At 55.1% G+C, this 19,381-nt stretch overlaps 1 protein-coding gene across 4 annotated transcripts in view; it reads right to left on the bottom strand.

Moving 5' to 3' along the window:
* Positions 1-2,051: 2,051 nt before the first annotated feature.
* SSBP3 (single stranded DNA binding protein 3) overlaps positions 2,052-19,381 on the bottom strand; it is a 157,180-nt gene continuing 139,850 nt past the window's right edge. For 2 of the 4 annotated variants that reach the window (XM_012749644.2, XM_012749642.2), the window contains 9 exons: positions 15,589-15,677; positions 14,845-14,893; positions 14,259-14,294; positions 13,673-13,727; positions 12,260-12,330; positions 4,971-5,049; positions 4,659-4,687; positions 4,461-4,562; positions 2,052-3,735 (listed from right to left, as the gene is read on the bottom strand). In XM_012749644.2, coding sequence (XP_012605098.1) covers positions 3,706-3,735; positions 4,461-4,562; positions 4,659-4,687; positions 4,971-5,049; positions 12,260-12,330; positions 13,673-13,727; positions 14,259-14,294; positions 14,845-14,893; positions 15,589-15,677 — 540 coding nt within the window. In that variant the 3' untranslated portion in view covers positions 2,052-3,705. The remainder of the gene's footprint in view (positions 3,736-4,460; positions 4,563-4,658; positions 4,688-4,970; positions 5,050-12,259; positions 12,331-13,672; positions 13,728-14,258; positions 14,295-14,844; positions 14,894-15,588; positions 15,678-19,381) is intronic. The other 2 variants (XM_012749643.2, XM_012749646.2) reach the window with 1 other exon arrangement.

Genomic DNA, 19,381 nt, shown 5'->3' on the forward strand with positions numbered 1-19,381 from the left:
TCCAACCCCCAGCCCCTGCAGTGCCTGTGTGCAGTGAGCCTGGCTCACCTGCCTCCAGCGCTCCCCTCCCTGCCCAGCCCCTCCATCCAAGCCCAGGCAAGCCCGCAGCTCTGCAGACCAGGCCTGAGCCCCCAGAAGTGCAGCTCCCCTTAAGGCCAGAGGGCCCCGGGGTGCTGTGGGCCCAGCCTCCCAGTTTGTGGAATCTTGGAACACAACCCACCACAGCTCACGGGACAGCAGGGGCTGGGGTGGGGGTAGGTAGGCTGGGCAGCCACGGCCCCAGCTGGAGCCCCGCCCTGGCTGTACGCTTTGGCAGCTGCCAGCCCCAGGGGTGGGTGCCCAGCAGGGTGGCACGGGCCAGGTCTCCTGCCTCAGGGCTGGCTCTCGCTCTGGCAGCCTTGGCTGCCTGTGGACACCCCTCTGGCTGCCTGTGGACAGTGAGGTCTGGCAGGAAAGTGGCGGCTGTGCCGGGCCCGGCTCCTAGAGCAGGAGGCCCGGACAGGCAGGACCCCCTTTCTCCTGCCCCTCATTTCAGGGTCCTTATACTGGTGCAGTGAGGGCTCTTACTGCCCCGCAGTTCTGTCAGGCCTGGGCTGGGAAAACACCATGGAGAACACACACCAGTCCTTTCCTCAAAGATCTGCCCCAGGCAAGGCCAGCTGGAACCAGCCCTCCCCAGGACCCCTGGCCTTGTAAAGAGAACTGTGGGGACTGAAGGGCCCTAGGCTGAGAGGTGGTGGGGAAGAGCCTCAGGGCTGTCACGCCCCAAGCTGGGCGGGCCGCAGGGTGCACAGACACGCTCCTTGCAGGTTGGGCCCTGCCTTCCCTCTCTCTCTACACCCCCACTCCAGCCTGAGGCTGACTCCTGCTCTGAGGGGGCCCCATCCCTCCTCCTCCCCCAGCACGAGTCAGTGCCATTACCTGTCCAATGGGGACATTCTCCCAATAGTTCAAAAGTGTCTGTGGAAGGAAACCTTATCCCAAGGTGAGGAGGGAAGGACCAAATGGAATTTTCTAGATTATCTCAGCTACTCCCCATCACACCCATTTGGACTCTCCCCAAATAGGAGTGATGACAATGCCGCTGTAGCTAACAGACACTGCTTGCTACATGCCAGGCACGGCGGTGAGGCCTTCACAGCCCCATGAGGTGCCAGGCCACCCCCCACTTTACAGTTGAGGAAACCAAGGGCAGAGGAATAAACCAACTTGCCCACGGCCACGCAACGAGCAGTGGCAAAGGCAAGACCTGAACCTGGCAATTGGCAACTTGGTTCCTGAGACCCTGTGAACGTGGACAGAGCCCAGACACTGTGGGTCCCACTCCTGCTGCGGCCTAGAATGAGGCCCCAGAGCTCAACCAAGTAGGTAGAAAGTTCTACTTTCTAGACGTTGTGCCAGTCAGCGCCCACAGCTGCTCCTTCGCCCTGGCCCTCAGTGTTTTTTGCCCTGTCGCTGGCTGGGGATGGCTCTCCCCACATCCTGTCCCTTCCCGGGTGCAGCCAGCTCTCCTCTTCTGACATTCCTGTCAGACTGTGCTACTCTTAAAACGCCTCAAGGGCTCCCCATTACCTTGGAGGTTAAAAAACAATCAACCCCCTCAGGGCCCAGCATCTAAGGACCCCCAGACCCCTGCAGGCCCCAACAGAGCAGGCACCCAAGGCTCGGGGCCTCCCGTGAAGCAGATCCCACGAGATCCCGTCATCCCAGACAACACAGTGCCCACAGCAAACACGGGGCAGCAGGCACCTGTCTCTACTTCCAGAAAAACAGACATTCCGGCAGAGTAAAATGTGCCTGCCAGGCAAGAAACTGAAGCTGGCTTCCAGAAAGTCCCCAAATATTTAAAGCGAGACTGATACCCTCCTCTCCCAACCTACCTCCCCAAAAGGCCAGCACAACTCTCCACAATGCAGAACTGACACGCCAGGAAAAGAAGGCCTGAATCTCGTTATGCACCAGAACAAAACCCTGCCTGACGGGTCACCTTGCATTTTGTAATGAATAGAATAAACTCCAACCCACGTTCCCCCAAACATGTCAGGAAGGGCTGCGGAAAAAAGATGTCCCTTTAATAAAACGTTATCAACATATATCGTACACAAACTACAATGTATCATAATTACTTTTTTTTTCCTCTCTTAATTCAGAACCAGACTACAAGGTAAGAAAAAACACAGAAACAGCTACAATGTTCCCAATAATCCGCACAAGGTCTTTTTTCAGGCAGATGATATCTCACATAATATGATATACATGGATGGGGGGTGATAAAACAAAGACCAGCTACAGGGGAGGGGGAGGGCGTGTCAATGTACAAAGAACTCGGTGTCTTCCAGGGCAAGACACAGGTTTCCATGGGGGACGACGAAGCAAGGGGGGCCGCGAGTCGACCTCCTGGGAGGGCACACGCTCCACCGTCGGGTTGTCGGTTTTTGAAAATAAAAACAGGACGGGAAACAGCACGTCTGTCTGATTGCTGGCATCCCCCCACCCCCCACAGCCACTCCAGTCTTTGCGTCCAGTTCCAAGCACGTACAGAGCAATCCTGGTCAATATCCCATCTTGGAAAAGGGAGGACGAGTAAAGAGAAAAAAACAAAGAAAACCAAAACTCCAGCCCACCCTGCCCGCGCCCACGACGGCGGCGATGCGAGGATCACGGGACCCGAACGTGGCGGTCACGGCTTCCAGGTCCCAGGTCATAGCCATCCTGTCGGTGGCGGCCTCTCCTGCTCTGCTCCAGGCCACCGCCCAGCTGGCAGGATTCTCGCTGGGAAGACTGGGGTGGGGGCGGAGGGGGGCCGGGACAGGAGCGTCTGGGAGGGAGAGGAGGAAGCCGTCCTGGGCCAGCGCAGCCACCTGGTCACAGCGCAGGTCTGGGCCGTGGCGTCCGGGAGGGGTGGGTGGTCCGGCCCCTCCGGCCACGTGGCGAGGGTGGGTGTGTGCTGGGGTCCAAGTGTGCCGCTGCCGTCGCCACGGAAGCCAGGCGGAAGCAAGCAGGCTCCGCCACCCCGGTGCCATCGCACAAACCAGAACCCCAAGCTGAACAGGCTGACTTCCTTTTCTTCTTTCCAAAAAAGGCTTTTTGAAAGAAACCACTGATTGTAAACTGTCCAGTTTATTATTATTATTTTTAGATGGCTACAAAGACAGTGTGAGATCTCACACCTAGACTAGCTTTCCTGGTGGAAGGGCTTGGGGACAGACAGATAGCAGGGCTTCTGCATTTTTTTTTTGCCTTTTTTTTTTTTTAAAGAAGAAAGCATAGAGGTTGATTGGGGTGGGGTGGGGGGCTTGCTAGAAGCTTCCATTTTTAAAAATTTTTCCCCAAAAAACACTCCCCTGAAAACAAATAAAAAAATCCCAACAACGGTAAAACCCCAAACAAAAAACAACAAAAAAGTGTCATGTACAGAAAAGGTCCTTTTGGGAAAGGGCAAGGGGTGGGATTTTTCTGGTCATTGACTTGAAATAAATTTTTATTTTGAGTTTTGTCCTTCATGTTTTATGGAATAAAAAGTTCGGCCTTTTTATTGCATGAAACTAAAGTGGGAAAGGTGGGTGCAGAGGGGGGTGGGTGGAGGGGGAGCAGGAGACGCCCTCCCCCCAGCTCCTGGATAATGACACCTCACTTCTTCTTGCATAATTTCTGGCATCTTCCCACCTGCAATGCCGGCTCTCTCATCGTCTCGGAGAAGGGGGGTCACACACTCATCGTCATGCTTGGAGAATACTGAAGGGAGAAGCAAAGGCGGGCGGTGAGGGCGGGGTGGGGAGGCCGCAGGCACAGCAAGATGCCAACGCCCTGTGCCGGCTTCACTGCACCCGCCAGGCAGGGCCATGTGGGCATGGCTGGGTGGGCAGGGTGGCGGCCAGGAAGGGGCTGCTGGGGGCTACCTCTCATCAGCGGCCCCCCTACTCCTTCCCCTCTCTGAATCATCCCCACTTATTTCCAGCCCTGCCCACTCCCAGGGCAGGCCTCTGAGCCAGGGCACAGCCAGGGTGCCCTGGGGAGTGGCCAGTCCCCATGGGGTTCTGGAAAGCAACGTAGCCATGAGACTTTCTTCATATGAGAAGGTACAGAGAGGCCCACTCCGGGAGAAGCAGGCAGCCAGCCCTCTGTTGAGCCCCCTGGAAATCACTGGTTCCATGAACCTTCCTGCCCAGGACAGATTTTCGGAAAGGGCCCCCAGGGGCACTGCGGCCCCCAACTCTCTCAGCCCAGGGCTCCCTGGCCACGTCAGCTTAATTAGTGCCGGAAGCGTCCAGCCTGCATGTCGCCACCACCAGAAGGGCCCGCCGGCAGGCACACTCAGGGCAGTGCCAGGTGGAAAGCCCACGACACGGCTCCCAGGCCACCAGCTCGGCGGACAGGCCGCAGCGACGGGGCTCCTGAGCCTGCTAGATCGCAGTCGCCAGGCTGGGCATGAGAGCAGCATGCATGGGGGGGGGGCTTACATTGTCATTCTGGAAGGAGTGGAGGAAGTTCCCTCCTAGCTCGCCGTCGTCCCGAGGGGTGCCTGGAGGATTGCTAATGCCACTTATGTTGTTAGGAGAATTCTGTGGGGAGAGGAGAGGAGGTGAGCCCCATGTTCCCAACAACCTGCCCACACGGACAGCGTGCTGTCAGGGAGGGGACATCGTGCACACACTCACTTTTGGAAGTCCATCTATGTCGCCCGACCCTGGAAGGAGAGAAGAATCCAATTCAGTTTCTGCACGCTGTTCCACGGAAGGGCCCCCAGCCTGAGAAGGATCCCTTCCTTGTGGGCGCCTCGGCCTCCAAGCCCTCCTCCCACATCCCACACTGTTTCTGTGCAGAGAATTTTCTGCATGGGAAGTTTCTTTCTGTCTGGATCTTTCTGAGTGCCCAGCCGAGGCCAGGGCTGTCAAGCAGGCCCAGTTCCCAGAGCTGAGGCCAAGGGCCAGCTTCCTGGGCGGAGGGGCAGGCCCAGGGCGCCGGCTCACCTAAGGATCCGTTCATGTGGTGTGGCTCCATGCCGCCCATGCCGCCCATCGGGCCGTCCGAGCCAGGACCCATCGGGAACTGCAGGAGAAACACAGCATGGCAGCTTGGCAGGGCCCAGGCCCTCGGCACCGCCACGGGCCCCCACATCCCAAGTCAGTCAACAAACACAAGCACTTTCAAGGGCCCTGGGCTACAGCACACGAGAGTCCAGACCTCAGTGAACTCGGTCCTGATGGGCTCTACACACACACACTTGGGTGCTCAGTGCCCAGGGGGCCGGGCAGGCCCCTCGCCCCCGCCCTAGGAGTCCCAGGGCAAGGGAAGAAACCCAGAGAGAGACAGGGACCGGCCAAGGCCATCCACCCCCACGCAGAGGTGCTCTCAATCCCCTCCTCGTATCTCCCTGCAGGGCTCCGTCCATCCCCGGGCAAAGTGTGCGGTTCACCAGCCCCAGACTCTCACAGACGGTTCTGACCAGGCCAGGCCAGGGACCCAAAAGGGCAGTGCTTTCCACCCCCATTTTACAGGGGAGGAAACAGAAGCACCGAGTGGGAAAGGCTTTGCCCGAGGTCTCCCGGGCTGGAGATGAGGAGCTGGGACTGGAGGCCGGCAGCCTGGCCCCCTTCCGGCTAATAAGATGGAGAAGTCTAAGTGAAGAAGCCTCCTGGGGGTGGGCGGTGAGAAGAGATGGGGCTTGCCACGTGGTGGGGTGCCACCCAACAGGGGCACCTCGCCTTGGAGCTGTGGGGCAGGGGAGAAGGTCACTAGGTGAGCCCCCATGCAGAAATGACAGAGCAGCAGACCAGGGGCTCAGACACAGGACTGGTTCTATGCCATCCTCAGGCCTATCTGGAACCATCTACCCATCTCAGAAAGGAGGCAAGTGAAGGCCAGAGGTCACATCCCACGGCCACGAGTCACAGGCCAGGGAGCGAGGGTGAGTCCAGCTTGGAGAGCCACACCCCGTGATGCAGGCCAGATGCTAGGTGGGAGGGGTGGGGGTGGGGTGGAATGGAGGACCACTTGGCACCCAGCCTGGGCTGGGTGCTGAGGACACAGAGCTGAGTCTCGCCGGGAGGAGGCACTCTCAGACACCCACCGACCCCCCAGGAGGACAGAGGTGCTGAGCACCACAGAGCTGCAGACAGAGGCAGGAAAATCGGAACTGGCCGCACAGAGGAGGAGGCAGGGCATCACCAAAACTGAGGGGCAAGATTTGGGCAGGCAGAGCCCCCCGCAGAAGTCAACCCAGGCGGGGGTCCTGCAGGAGCAGAAGGCTTCCAGGCAGGGTGCAGCAGGGAGGGTGCAGGCGCCAAGCCGGGGCATGAGCCTCCTGCATCCACTCGCCCACCGGGTGCGCAGCGACCTTGCTGTCCCAGGCTCCTCCACCCCAGGCAGCTCACAGGCTTTTAGGCACATTTTGCCATCTGGCAACAAATTTCATGCTTATCAACCCCAGTGATGAGGATGAGGGCAACCAACTTTTTAAGGAATCAACCCAGGACACAGCCATATCAGACCAAAATAAATTCCCCAAAATGATAATACATAATTATGCACATGCATGTTATTACTGCAACATAAATGTCATTACTTTAACATGAATATATAAAAGCAGGCACTTATTTGAAATTAAATAGTGTTTTGTGTAGTATTAGTATTTTAACAGTTTCCTTGAGATATAATTCACATACCATACAAGTAGCCCATTTAAAGCATACAACTCAGTGGTTTTTAGGACATTTACAAGGCTGTGCAACCATCACTGCAGTGGGTTTTAGAACAGTTCCCATCACCCCAAAAGGAAATCCTGTACCCCTCAGCAGTCACTCCCTGGTTCCCCTCCACCTCGAGCCTCAGGAAGCCACCAATCAACTTGCTGTCTCGTTGGATCTGCCTATTCCGGACATTTCGTGTAAATGGAGTCATGTGACCTGTGGCTTTCTGTCACTTAGCACGTCTCAGAGGTGCATCTGTGTTGCTGCGTGAGTCAGTGCTTTACTCCTCCTTACGGAAGCGCAGTCCACCGCGTGGACAGGCCACGTTTTATTTAGCCATTCGTCAGTCAGTGGGACACGCAGGCTGTTTTTACTTTTTGGCTGTTACGACTGATGCTGCCTCGGATATCCGTGTACAAGCTACTGTGTGGGCATCTGTTGCCATTGCTCTTGGGTAGATACCTGGAGTGGAAGTGCTGGGTCATACGGTGACTCTGGGTTTAGCCTTCAGAGGAAAGGTCAGACTGTTTCCCAAAGCAGCTGTGCCGTTTTACACTCCCACTAGCAGTTCATGAGGGCACCAATCTTTCCACATCCTCACCAACACGGGTCATTGTGTGTCTTTTTGACAAAAGCCATTCGTGTGGGAGGGGTGCGGCATCTCATCGTGGTTTTGATTTGCATTTCCGAATGAGTAATGACACAGAGCATCATTTCAAGTGCTTACTGGCTATTTGTACATCTTTGGAGAAACGTCTGTTCAGGTCCTTGTCCCATCTTTTAATTGGGTTGTCTTTTTATTATTGAGTTGTAAGAGCTCTTCACATACTTTGGGTTCAAGTGTGACATCAGATACATGATTTGCAAATATGTTCTCCATGCTGTGCGGTATCTTTTTACTTTCCTGATAGTGTCCTTTGAAGCACCAATTTTTAAAATTTTGATGAAGTCCAATTTATCTACCTTTTTCTTTTGTGGCTTGTGTTTTTGGTGTTGTGTCTAAGAAGGCTTTGCTAAACCCGGGTCATGAAGATTTACTCCTGTGTTTTCTTCTAAGTGTTTTGTAGTTTCAGCTTTGACATTCAGGTCTATGACCTACTTTGAGTGAATTTTTGTGTACTGGTGTACGGAAGTAGCCCAACCACATTGGTTTGCATGAAGATATCTAGTCCCAGCACCACTGACTTATTCTGTATCTGTATTATTTACTTTTCTGTTACATAAATACTATTATTTAAACAAAATAACAATAGATCTAGTTAACAGTGACCATTAGTAGGAGGATTAAATAAATGATATGCATGGGGAAAATATGACATTTTTTTCTTTCTTTTCTTTTTATTTTAGAAATAGGGTTTTGTTATGTCACTCAGGCTGGTGCAGTGGTGTGATCACAGTTTACTGCAACCTGAACTCCTGAGCTCAAGCGATCCTCCTGCCTCAGCCTCCCAAGTAGCCGGGACTACAGGCACGTACCACCACACCCATTTTTCATTTTTTGTAGAGATGGGGTCTCAGTATGTTGCCTAGGCTGGTCTTGAACTGCTAGGTTCAAGTGATCCTCCCTCAGCTTCCCAAAGTGCTGGAATTACAGGTGTGAGCTACTACTGTGCCTGGCCAAAATAGGACATTTTTATAATGTTTCTGCTTTCTGATACAGCAGTAACTCTTTTTTAAAATTCTTTATTGAATATTTAAATTTTGTAGGCTATATTATTTATAAGTTTTCTCATGAAGATTAATGTATTATTTAATTTAAAAATATAATAGGATTAATGAAAACAATATTACTTATATTTAAAAAATAACAATGAGGCTGGGTGCGGTGGCTCACGACTGTAATCCTAGCACTCTGGGAGGCTGAGGTGGGTGGACTGTTTGAGCTCAGGAGTTCAAGACCAGCCTGTGCAAGAGTGAGACCCTGTCTTTACTAAAAACAGAAAGAAATCTATTGGCCAACTAATATATATAGAAAAAATTAGCCAGGCATGGTGGCACATGCCTGTAGTCCCAGCTACTCGGGAGGCTGAGGCAGGAGGATCGCTTGAGTCCAGGAGTTTTGAGGTTGCTGTGAGCTAGGCTGATTCCACTGCACTTTAGCCAGGGCAACAGAGTGAGATTCTGTCTCAAATAAATAAATAAATAAAAATAACAATGACATGCTTCTTTCTGCCCCATGATACAACAGAATGTTTTTGTTCTGCTTCCCTTCCCAAGGCTGCTTCTCTGAATTGACTGCTGCCTTTACGATACCTTTTTAAAACGCAACAGCAAAACGAAATATGAAACATAGTCTAATGTAAAATTCACTTGACTTGCTGCCCTGTTCTTTACAAGCCTACCTCACCCCAACTCCTGCTGTCAGTCCAACTTGATGACACCCAACTAAATATCCTCCTCTCCACAAAAACTTTTGCACACGGTGTACTTACTTAGGATTTTACTTATTATTGCTAGCACAGGTTTTTAGACTTGCAGTAATTCACTTCCTGAATTCGGAGAAGATGAAGAAATTCATCTTTTCCGAAGATGTCGACCCACTTGTGTGCCTGTGGGCACGGGCTGGCCTTGGTGGCCCGTCGCTTGTCAATCAGACCTGTGTCTATAAATTCACCAGATGGGCTATCCCTGTGTGCGATGTCCGTCACAATTAAACACTGTGAAGCACGCTGGATGTCATTATAAATCAAACTTCTCTTTCTCAGGGAAAATAGCTTTGAAGCACAGAGGTGATCTGGACTTATGAGATCTAAGCTGGATTCCAAATAAGTTACACTTTTGGTGAAGAAACTGAGAAGTCCTGTTGAACCTGGTGACAGTTTTTGAGTTCACAAGCAGTCTCATTTTCCAAAGTGAGTCATGACTTCTGCCGTGTGAGGTTTTGCTGCAGCCCCACGTGACACCGAGCGACCCGGGTGTGGCTGGCTCGGCTCCCTCCGGGCCCCTCGTGGCCTCTTCAAAGATCAGACGCTTTGGAGAAACAGTCCGTACATTTCTATCTTACTGTAATCCCTTTTTCCATTCTCATCTCAGTGCATTTCCAAATCAGAGGAGGACACTCTTCTCGTCTCGCACTTCAAAAAAAAAAACAAGTTTTCACGGCAGACCGACATTTTTAACATCTTTTCTACGGCCAGCAACGATGATAGTCATCTCATGGGCACGTGTCTAAGGCAGTTGCTGTTTCTATGAAGTCAAAAATCTCATTAAGAGCTTCTACACGTTTGGAGGAAAATGAAAAGTGCCCGAAGACTTTCATTATGAAAGCTGATAGCACAGGTGGCAAATCACACTTATGGCAGCATTGGGTATATAGGTGTGCAGGACATCTAACAGGTAAGATGTTTTCATTTCCGTTGGTAAAAAGCTTACAGGCTAAGTGAAATCTGCCAAAATTAACTGTGCACTGTCTGCCAAATGTGCACATAGATGGGCAAAGCCTAGTTTGTATTTGGACAAGAGAACAACAATCTTTCGTGTTTTCTACAGCTTCACTAAAATCTTCCTGGAGATCAAGATGACAATTTAAAACTCCAGTTTTCAGATCAACACACCTAAGAGCTAGCAGGAACCTGCTGTCGCGACGACTTGAGGTATCAGTTTGTACGCTGCAGAAAGCGCGGCGGCTGGGAGACCAGACAGGAACCAGCTCTGCCGTGCGGGGCCAACACACCTGTTGTCAGAATTCCCTCTCCCTTTTGCTCACACGCAGGACTTTCAGCTGCAACTTCTCAATCAGGAAATGCAACCTTCTGGGCTCAGGGTGCAATTGAGGGACCGAGACGATAACAGTGTGCATTCGACGGCCATGCCCACGCTCATCCAGCGACCACACTGACGGGGCACTGCTGTCCCTTTGGGGGTCAAAAACCCCTTGATTCAGAAGGACGTGCCAATGTCATCCCAGACTTGGGAAGCTGTCTCCAGTGTGCTTCCATGTCCCCTTCTTTGCCAGGCCTGCGCCCTGTTCTTTCCTGCATCTGGGGCAGTTTGTTGTTTGGCCTCTTTACCTCCCAAATCCAGTTGTGTGTCCTTTAAAATAACACGGTTATTTAGCCTCCTCTTTCGCTGATGGCTGGGTCATGCTGGTGCTGGCATTGTCACTGATCTCATTTCTATTATCTGAACTTGTAGGAAACACGGTCTCGACATTCACAATGTTGAACCAACCCAGTGCGATCTCGACACACGGCGCCCAGAGCGTCTACAGCGGAGTCCCAGGCAGACACCGTGGACACACACGGCCGCCGCTCGGCTGCCGCCCTGCAGTGGCACGACGCAGGCGATCTGCTGTGGACAGCCACAAGTCGAGACTGCCAGCACCGAGGTCAGGGGACGTCTGGTGACCGTGGCCGTGGGAGGTAGATAATCTATGCCATTCCCATCTGACACTAGAAACAGTGCTGCCAGTCTCTGCCTTTGGGGCCTCTTGTGGGTCTTATACGTTTCCACCCAGCCTTCTGCATCCATTGCCCAAACCCAGAACTTTTCTTGTCTGGGATGTCTCAGGATGCAACGCTCTTGGAACTAAACCTGGGTGGCCAGTCGCCCTCGAGGAGGTGGCCGTGAGGTTGGGGTGGTGGGTGGGCTGGATGCACACCGGGTGGGGCAGTGTATGCATTTCCCACGCTTCCTAGTCAGGGACCCGGTTAAGGAGGCGGGCCAAAGACCCTCACCTTTGGGGGCTCCGGGAGATTGCATGCGTGCAGTATCCAGCCCACGCTCGGGGGGATTCAGGCGTCACCTTGGGAACTGAGCCGGCCAGACCGAAGGCCCCACCCCTGGCTCTGCAGCCCACAGATCTCTCAGACCCTGAGCCCCCAAGGGCAAGGCTGGACAGAGCACCTCCCCGCCGCTGCAGGGCGGAGGGAGGCGTGGATGGAATGGAAGGGCTGTCTGCGAGGAGAGGCAGGGAACTCCCAGCGGGATGGGGAACCCACACATCCAGTCCCACCCAACGGCCTCAAGGGAGGCAACAGAGAAAGCCTGAACCAGAAAAAGTGGCGTTTTGCAGCAGCACTGTGGGCTGGCACTGAGGCAAAGAGGGGAGGCAGTGGCTTTGGGCGAGAGTGTGGCCCGAGGAGAGGCAAAGCAACCACCAGGTAGAAGAGTCATGAGCTCACAGTGGCAGCACAAGGCAGGCAGGTCCCCAAATGAGCCACCTGCTCCTGCCGCGGTCTCCACCCTCAGCTCCACTGCCAAGGAGACAGGCCCGACAGGATGGGCGCGCCCAGGGCGGTGCAGCAGGTCGGCTGAGCGGCCCGGCCCACCCCCACCTGCAGCCTGGTGCTCCCCGCAGCACCCTACCTGCAGCAGGTCCCCAAGGCGGCCCGGCACCCTCGCTCTGACCGGAGGGGTGGGACCTGCCTGTCGCCTTGTCGCCCACCCCCTGCCGGCTATGAAATGGGGGCTGAGTTGCCCAAGAGTTAATCACTTTTCTGACGCTTTATTTTATTCATCTTTGGTAACAAATGGCTGAAATCAATTAAACTTGCTTTCCCCTCAGCTGATGAAGTTAATTATGATTTGTTATGGTGTCTGATATGTAAATTATTAGAAAGCAGACTTACGTTGGACCGGCTGCCTCCAGGCGGCACCGGATTAATCATTGTGTAGATGTTGTCACTGGAATTTGTTGAATCTGTAGAACAGTGGAAACCCGCAAGTCGGGGTGATTAATTCATTTCTTAATTAAAACAAACTCGTGGCACTTGAACTCATTCTTTTGTATTTTATCACCTAAAATTTCCTCTAAGTACCACCATTTTCTGGCTAATTTGTATTTAATGAAGATTCACAAAGTTTTTAATCACAGAAAATTCAACTGTGAAAACCACTCAACCCGGGCAGCAGGACACGGCAAGGGGGGACCGCAGGATGGAATTCTCGTCTCCCCACCCCAAACCAAATCTGGTCCCCAGACACTGCTTGGGACACCGTGGGGGCGGCAAAAGCACCACCTGGGCTCGCCCCACCACCACTCCTCCCTGTGGCTTCAAAGACCAGGGCAAGGGGAACGCTGTGAATGACCCCGGGGCCACCCCGCCAAGCGGACGGGGCAGGAGGGTGAGGCAGGGACGGGCTGGAGACACATTAGCATATGGAGCGGGTCCATGTGGCCCAGTCTGAATGTAGGTCATGCAGCTCATCAAAATGCAGCGCGGGAAGGGAGCTGAAGCGGGAGCCGAACATCCCGGCACCGCCAGCTCCACCCCGGCAGCCAAGCAGCGTCCCCTGTGAGGGGAGCCGGAGCTGGGAGGGGGTGGGGGAGGGTCCCCTCCGTCTCCCCAATTAGCCAGCAGAGTCTCCGTAGGAAATCAGCGAAAACGTTTATATCAGGAGCAGGCACCGTAATTCTCGGGCAGAAATCCAACTACCTCTCACTTTTTATTTTTGGGGCGGGTAAGGATCATATGTTGGATTCCTTCTAGCTGGCTGGTATGCTATTCTTAGCTGGAAGAAACATAATTGCGGTGCTGTGTGTGTGTGTGCGCGCGCGTGTGCATATGCCCACGTCTGTGCACACATGCCCTCTTTCGATGAAAGGAAAGGGAGAAGGGATCTTCCACACAGAGGACCAGAAGCCAAGAGCCACACAAACCCAAGGGTATCGTGCTTAGAATCCTGGCCCCAGGATGCTAGGACCCAAGGCCCCTCTGCAAGTCATTAGGGAAATGCCGACCCCGGACAGGGCTCTCCCTAAGGAGAGGGAGCCAAGGGCAATGTGACCCCTTGTTCACAGACTGCTTTGCTCAGCCCTGTCCTTTAGGAAGCAGTGCCTGAGAACCAAAGGGGAGTGACCTGAGGCTGCACAGCGGGTTGGTGACACCAGGGGCGCCCTGCCCCCAAATCCCTGGACGCCAGTGCAGGGGAGATGCGCTGCTCAGGAAGGTGGGGTGGGGGTGGGGGCAGGTCTGCACCCCGGTCCTCCAGGACTCTCTAGCGCCCTGCGCCCCAACAGCAGCTCCCCTCAGAGCTCTTACCTGCAGGACTGGGCATGATGGGTGTTCCTGGGGGCCCACCACCACCAGGGGGTCCCTGGAGATGAGATAAAAAGTAGTATCAGACCCCCGGTGATGACACTTGTGGGGAGGCCCCACACGCCTTCCCCAGGCAGAGTAAGCGCCCACCCAGGCCACCTGCCCTCGCCCCCTTCGCAACCCCCAGCGCTCGCTCAGAGCCAAGGCGTTCAAGCCGGAGGAGAACTGAACTTATATTAATATCCCCCCGTTTCTTTTTTCAAGCCCGGAGGCACCTGTGGGTGTACGTGTGTGCATGCGTGCAGGGGGCACTGCAGGCCACCCAGAGAAAACCAGAGGCCCACAGTGGAAGCCGACCAGCCCACCGGTCAGCTCCCCAGGAGGAAATCCCACTGCCGTGTCCTGTCTGGGGATTTCTGGGCCACCCCAGGCCTGTACAGATGCCCGGATATTGACAGCAAGTTCCAGCAGTCTGGAACCTCTGCTCAGGATGTGCTCTGAGAGGGAAGGAGACAGGGACCCCGAGTTCTCTTGCACGCTCAGTCTCACGTGGCGGCTACACATGCATGCCCTAAACCCACACACTTACCACATAGGTACCGGGTGATGAGGAGGAATATGGAATCTACAAATGAGATGTGGGGTGCCACGTGTCAGTCACTTCCACTGACAGGCAGTGCCCCTTAGCTTCTAAACCCACATGGGGACGCAACCCCATTCTTCACAGGAAAGGCCTTGGGACCATGAGCTGGCCACCTGATCCGTTTCCCTAGGTGGGCCGGGGGCAGGACCGAGTCCCGCAGTCCTGGGAGGGGGCCATGGGGCCGCAGGAGGCCCTCCAGTTTGGAAGGACGGGGAAGAGGGCCTCGCCCAGCCCTCTACCCTTCTCCCACTGGCTGTCTGTGCTGAGCCCCCGCCCACGCCCTGCTCTGAGGCTGTGGCAGCCGCCCAGGCAGAGGAGTCTCTACTCCCAGCAGTGCTCTCTCCCACCCAGCTCAGACCTTGAGGAGTGGGCGGGGCAGGCGGCTCATTACTCCCAGGCCTTGACCTACAGGGGCCCCCTCCCTGGAGGCATGAGTGGGAATCCTGCACATCTCCTCTCCCCGGGACACCTCTACCCTGCACCCAGAACCCCTCCCCTCACAAACCCTGCCCCACCGGACCTGGGTACTCACTGAGTTAGCACTGTTAGGATTGGGCCAGGGTCTGCCAGCTCCCGGGCCCCTGAGAGAGGGAGAGAGAGATGGGGACAATGAAAAAGGAGCCAGCAACGTGAAGGGGTGGAGGTGGCAGGGGCAGGAGAGGGCTGACATCAGTAGCAGGAAGTCCTCTGTACCGTCCTAGGGCCTCAGAGGCCATGTGGCTTGGGGTAGTAACGGGTAGTTCCCTGGGTGGAAATCTGTGAACTCCTTTAAATTATATATACAATTTATAAAATAATACATTAAATATATAAAATTTCCTACGCATGTGCATTTTCCTAGGAAAGGAGTCCACAGATTCTCACAAAGGGGTTAAAAACCCGTAAGGCACTAGAGAGCAGTGGCTAATTGTACTGGGGTTCAAATCTTGACTCTGCCACTGAAAGCTGTGTGAGCCTGGGCAAGTCACTCCACCTCTCTGTGCCTCAGCGACCTCATCTGCAGTGGGGGATAATAGTAACAGCCTCCCTGGGTTCTCATGAAGACTAGGAGAGCCAATCCGAGCAGCACACCCGGAACTGCGCCTGGCACACGCGCACACCATGTGAGGCCGAGCTCTCACCGCCAGGGCCGCCAACACCCTCCCTCTACCGACAGGAGACTGAGGTCCAGAGAGGTGCCAGCGGTGACTCTTATCCCGAGTCCTCGGGGTGCCGGCAGGGAGCGGGGGGAGCCACGCGCCCTGAGCCACCGGCCGGCCGGCCGCGTTTGCCTTACATGTTAATCCCGGGCATGGCGGGGCCGAGGGAGTTGGGTGGTGGTCTCATGCCGCTGCCGTAATTCTGCAACGATAACCAAGGGTCAGTCTATGAGAAGGAGAAAGGAACCGGAGAGAGGAGGGGGGAAAACAGACAGACAGAATATAAGCGAGAGGGTTAGTCTGTGAAGAGGATCTGAGAGAAAACAATACATTCTTTCAAAAACGGTGGTGTAGGGGGGGAACCAAGTGGCGGGGACCACAATGACAAGCCAGCACAGAGGGACAGTCACAGCACTCAATGCACTTCGGGGGCCTGGCGGTGACGCTCTCAAAAACACGTGGATGTCAGGCGAGCTGCTCTGTCTCTGGGCTCCCTCCACTCTAGCCAGAGGGAGCGGCCGTGGGGGACCCCCTTAGGGAGTGGGGGCAGGCCTGTGGGGAGGCGAGGGCGGGCTGAGCGGGAGGGAGGGACCGCCTGGGAAGCCTGTCGGGGGTGGCGGGCCCCATGTACAAACACCCCACCCTGCCCCAGGTCCTGCCGTCTCCCCACCTATGTGAGCACGGGGCCCCGCTACAGGCTTGGTGCTGGGGAGCAAGAGAAAACCCCACTTTCAAGCCTAGGGGGATCCATTCTGTTTGAGAGAAGAGTGTACACAGAACTCAGAGAGTCCTGTGAGTCCAGGTTCAGCTCAGCACAACCCACGGAGGCAGAGTGGGCGGGTCGCAGGCGCCCAAGTGTCTCGCCCAACTCCGCCCTGCCTCCCCTCTTCAGGTGCTACTTTCTTTGCAGGAATAACCGCCCGGCCTTCCTGCTCCCCTTGGCGGGCTCCGTGTGCCCTCCTGGACCCAGCTCACAGGGTGGCACTGTCCCCGCCCTTCCCTCGGGGCCAAGGGCCCCACCCAGCCATTCCCCCACGATGCCCGGAACCAATCTCCCAGAGTGTGGCTGCAGCGTAAGCTAGGCCCTCGTAGGAGACTCTAAAGAAGTGGGTTAGCGGGATTTTGATGGCAAGGAAGAGCCTGCATTAGCTACCATTTATTGAGCACAAGTCCCTGGTTTGATTTTTTTTTGAGAGAGACAGACAGACAGACAGACAGACAGGGTTTTGCTCTGTTGCCCAGGATGGAGGAGTGCAGTGACCCGATCATACTTCCCTATAGCCTCAAATGCCTGGGCTCAAGTGATCCTCCTGCTTTAGCATCCCATGTAGCTGGGACTATAGGTGTGTGCCACTGTGCCCAGCTAATTGCTTTTTAGCTGATGTAGAGACGGGTCTCGATATGTTGCCCAGGCTGGTCTCAAACTCCTGGCCTCAATGATCCTGCCACCTCAGCTTCCCAGAGTGGTGGGATTACAGGCATGAGCCATGGCACCCGGCCTCTAATTTGATCCTTGTAACAACTCCACAAGGCTGGTATTATTCCCATTTTACAGAATAGGAAACTGAGTATTTGATCTTTACAACAACTCCACAAGGCTGGAAGTGTTTCCATTTTACAGAAAGGAAGACTCAAGGTCTGAGGGGAAAAGGTTGGCCTAAAGTTGCAGTTGGCAAACGGCAGGGCTGGGCTTAAACCAGGGTCTGCAGGCCCCTGGAGTCTATACTCTCAGCTGCGCATCTGTGAGAGGTAGACGGGAAGGGGCCTGAGCAGGAGGAGTGAGAGCTGGAGCCGACAAACCCAGAGCCAACATCGGGCTATGGTGAGGTCTTCATCCAGGGACCATCTCTCAAATCTCAGCCCTTGGGGCCACCTGCCATGCTTGGGCAGCCACAGAGGGGCTTGAATCTAGAATGCCAGGCAGGATGCAGACACTGACGGGAGCAATACCAGGCTGGCTGGCAAGGAGCGAGACACGCAGTCGGGGGGCCAGGGGAGGGTGGGCTGCAGAAGCCCGTGGTGCCGGCCCTCACAATCTTCACGTCACCCTGTGCCTGCTCAGGGTGAGCCCCACGCAGCAGGAAGACATGCGCACCAGCCTTCAAGCAAACAGTGGCTGTCTTGGGGGCGTGTGCCAGGGCCAAGCCCACTTTACAGACAGATGCCACAGGGGCGTGAGCAGAGCCTGTGAGGTCAGAACACAGGAGGGCTGGCCTTGGCCTGGCCACTTGATGGTGACGTTGGGCAAATTACACAACAATGGGAATGCTTACTCCATGCCAGGCCATGCTACATCACCTACATATAATTATCTCAACAATCCTAATTATTCTCCCCAATTTAGAGGTTAGAAAACTGAGGTACAGAAGTAGAGTGACAGCCCCATTGCACAGCTCTGCGTGGCTGAGCCGGGGCGGAAACCCCGCAGCCTGGCTCTGGTTTTAGAACCACAACCCCTCTGCTGCGCTGCCTTGTCTGTAATATGGGGACAAAGAGCTCTGTATGTTTCCAACCGTACAGGGCCCCATGGGGATCAAATGCAATGACAGTTCCAAAGTGCTGTGCAAGCCCAAGGAGGTGCGCACTGAGGTGGGCACATGAGCAGCAGAATACACCAAAGCCCGGGTGCTGCCGTAGCATTGTAGGACCTCTCCATCCCCTCTCCCAGTCTCAGCCTCACTCTCCCTCCTGCAGAACAGGAAGCTCAGCACCGAATGGTCTCCCAGATACATGGAGTTCTCTTCCTGGGACCACAGCTGCCTGTCCCACCCAGGAGAAAAGCCTGCATGAGAGTGGAAGCCCAGGACTCTGCAGCACACAGAGCACAGTGAGAGGAGAGGACAGACGGACACTCACTCCAGAAAGACGTCTGGACACGCAGCGTGCAGCTGCTAGCCAGGAGGCTCCGGGTGCACCGTCTAACCCTACCAGCACCCCGGAGCCTCCCAAACAGCCAGCGCAGCCACTTCCCTGCAGGGAGCTTGTCTACCAGGTCTCATGACAACTTGGAGGCTCAGAGAGCTGGAGACTTGCCCAAGGTCACATGGTAAGTGGGTAGTGACGATCCGGCTGAAATCAGGTGTGCAGGGGAAGTGTTCACATCAGAAACACCAGCCTCAGAAGCATGGTTTCGGAGACTCAGTAGCAATGGGCTCTGTCTCTGCTAGCTCCTGCCTGCCCACAGCACAGGGTCGCTAGAGGTGAAGCTGGTGAAGCTGTACAAGGTGTGGTCACTAACCAGACGCCTTCTCCACCCCTCAGCACCGCTGCACAGAGGAGAGGAGCCCTCGCCTGACACCCATTTTGCAGAGGAGGGGCTGGAGGCCCAACCCGGCCGAGCTGTAGAAAGAGCCATGCTTTCCAGCTCTGCGCTCGCGGCTCTCCCGTCCACTGGGAGTGACCGGGGCAGCACCCTCGGGGGACGAAGGGCCTAGGAATGGGGAGTCTGCCCTCTCCTGATCCCCAGCCTTGGAGTCCAACACTTCCAGGCTCTGCTGTGCCCAAGATAACCCGATGCCCACTCCTCGGCTGGCCCCCGACCCTGCAATCCACCCCACACCCACTCTGCCCAGGCCCGGTGCTGCGCCAATGCCAGGCCTTACTGTGCCCAGCGACGGGCTGGTGGGGACATCTGGTTGCTTTGAGGGAGGCTTGGCTGTGAGATTTAGCACTGCTCCCTTCCCAGAGGGGTATGGGAGACAAAGCACCTTAGGGTTTCCATATTGATAAAGTAAAATAAAAAACAGAGATGTTTTCAGAGCCTGTGATGATGGCGAGGGTCGTCAGCCCATCTCCCTGGGTACCACCTCTCTCTCCCCTCGGGGACCCTCCCAGGGACCCCAGGGAGCTCCACCCTTTGTACTCTGCTCAGGTGAGGCCCCTTCCCTCAAGACCACAGGCTCTGGGACCCTCACCTCTCTCAGGTGTGCC

This window comes from Microcebus murinus, chromosome 2, assembly GCF_040939455.1.
Source record: "Microcebus murinus isolate Inina chromosome 2, M.murinus_Inina_mat1.0, whole genome shotgun sequence".
In the NCBI taxonomy this organism is placed as follows: domain Eukaryota; kingdom Metazoa; phylum Chordata; class Mammalia; order Primates; family Cheirogaleidae; genus Microcebus; species Microcebus murinus.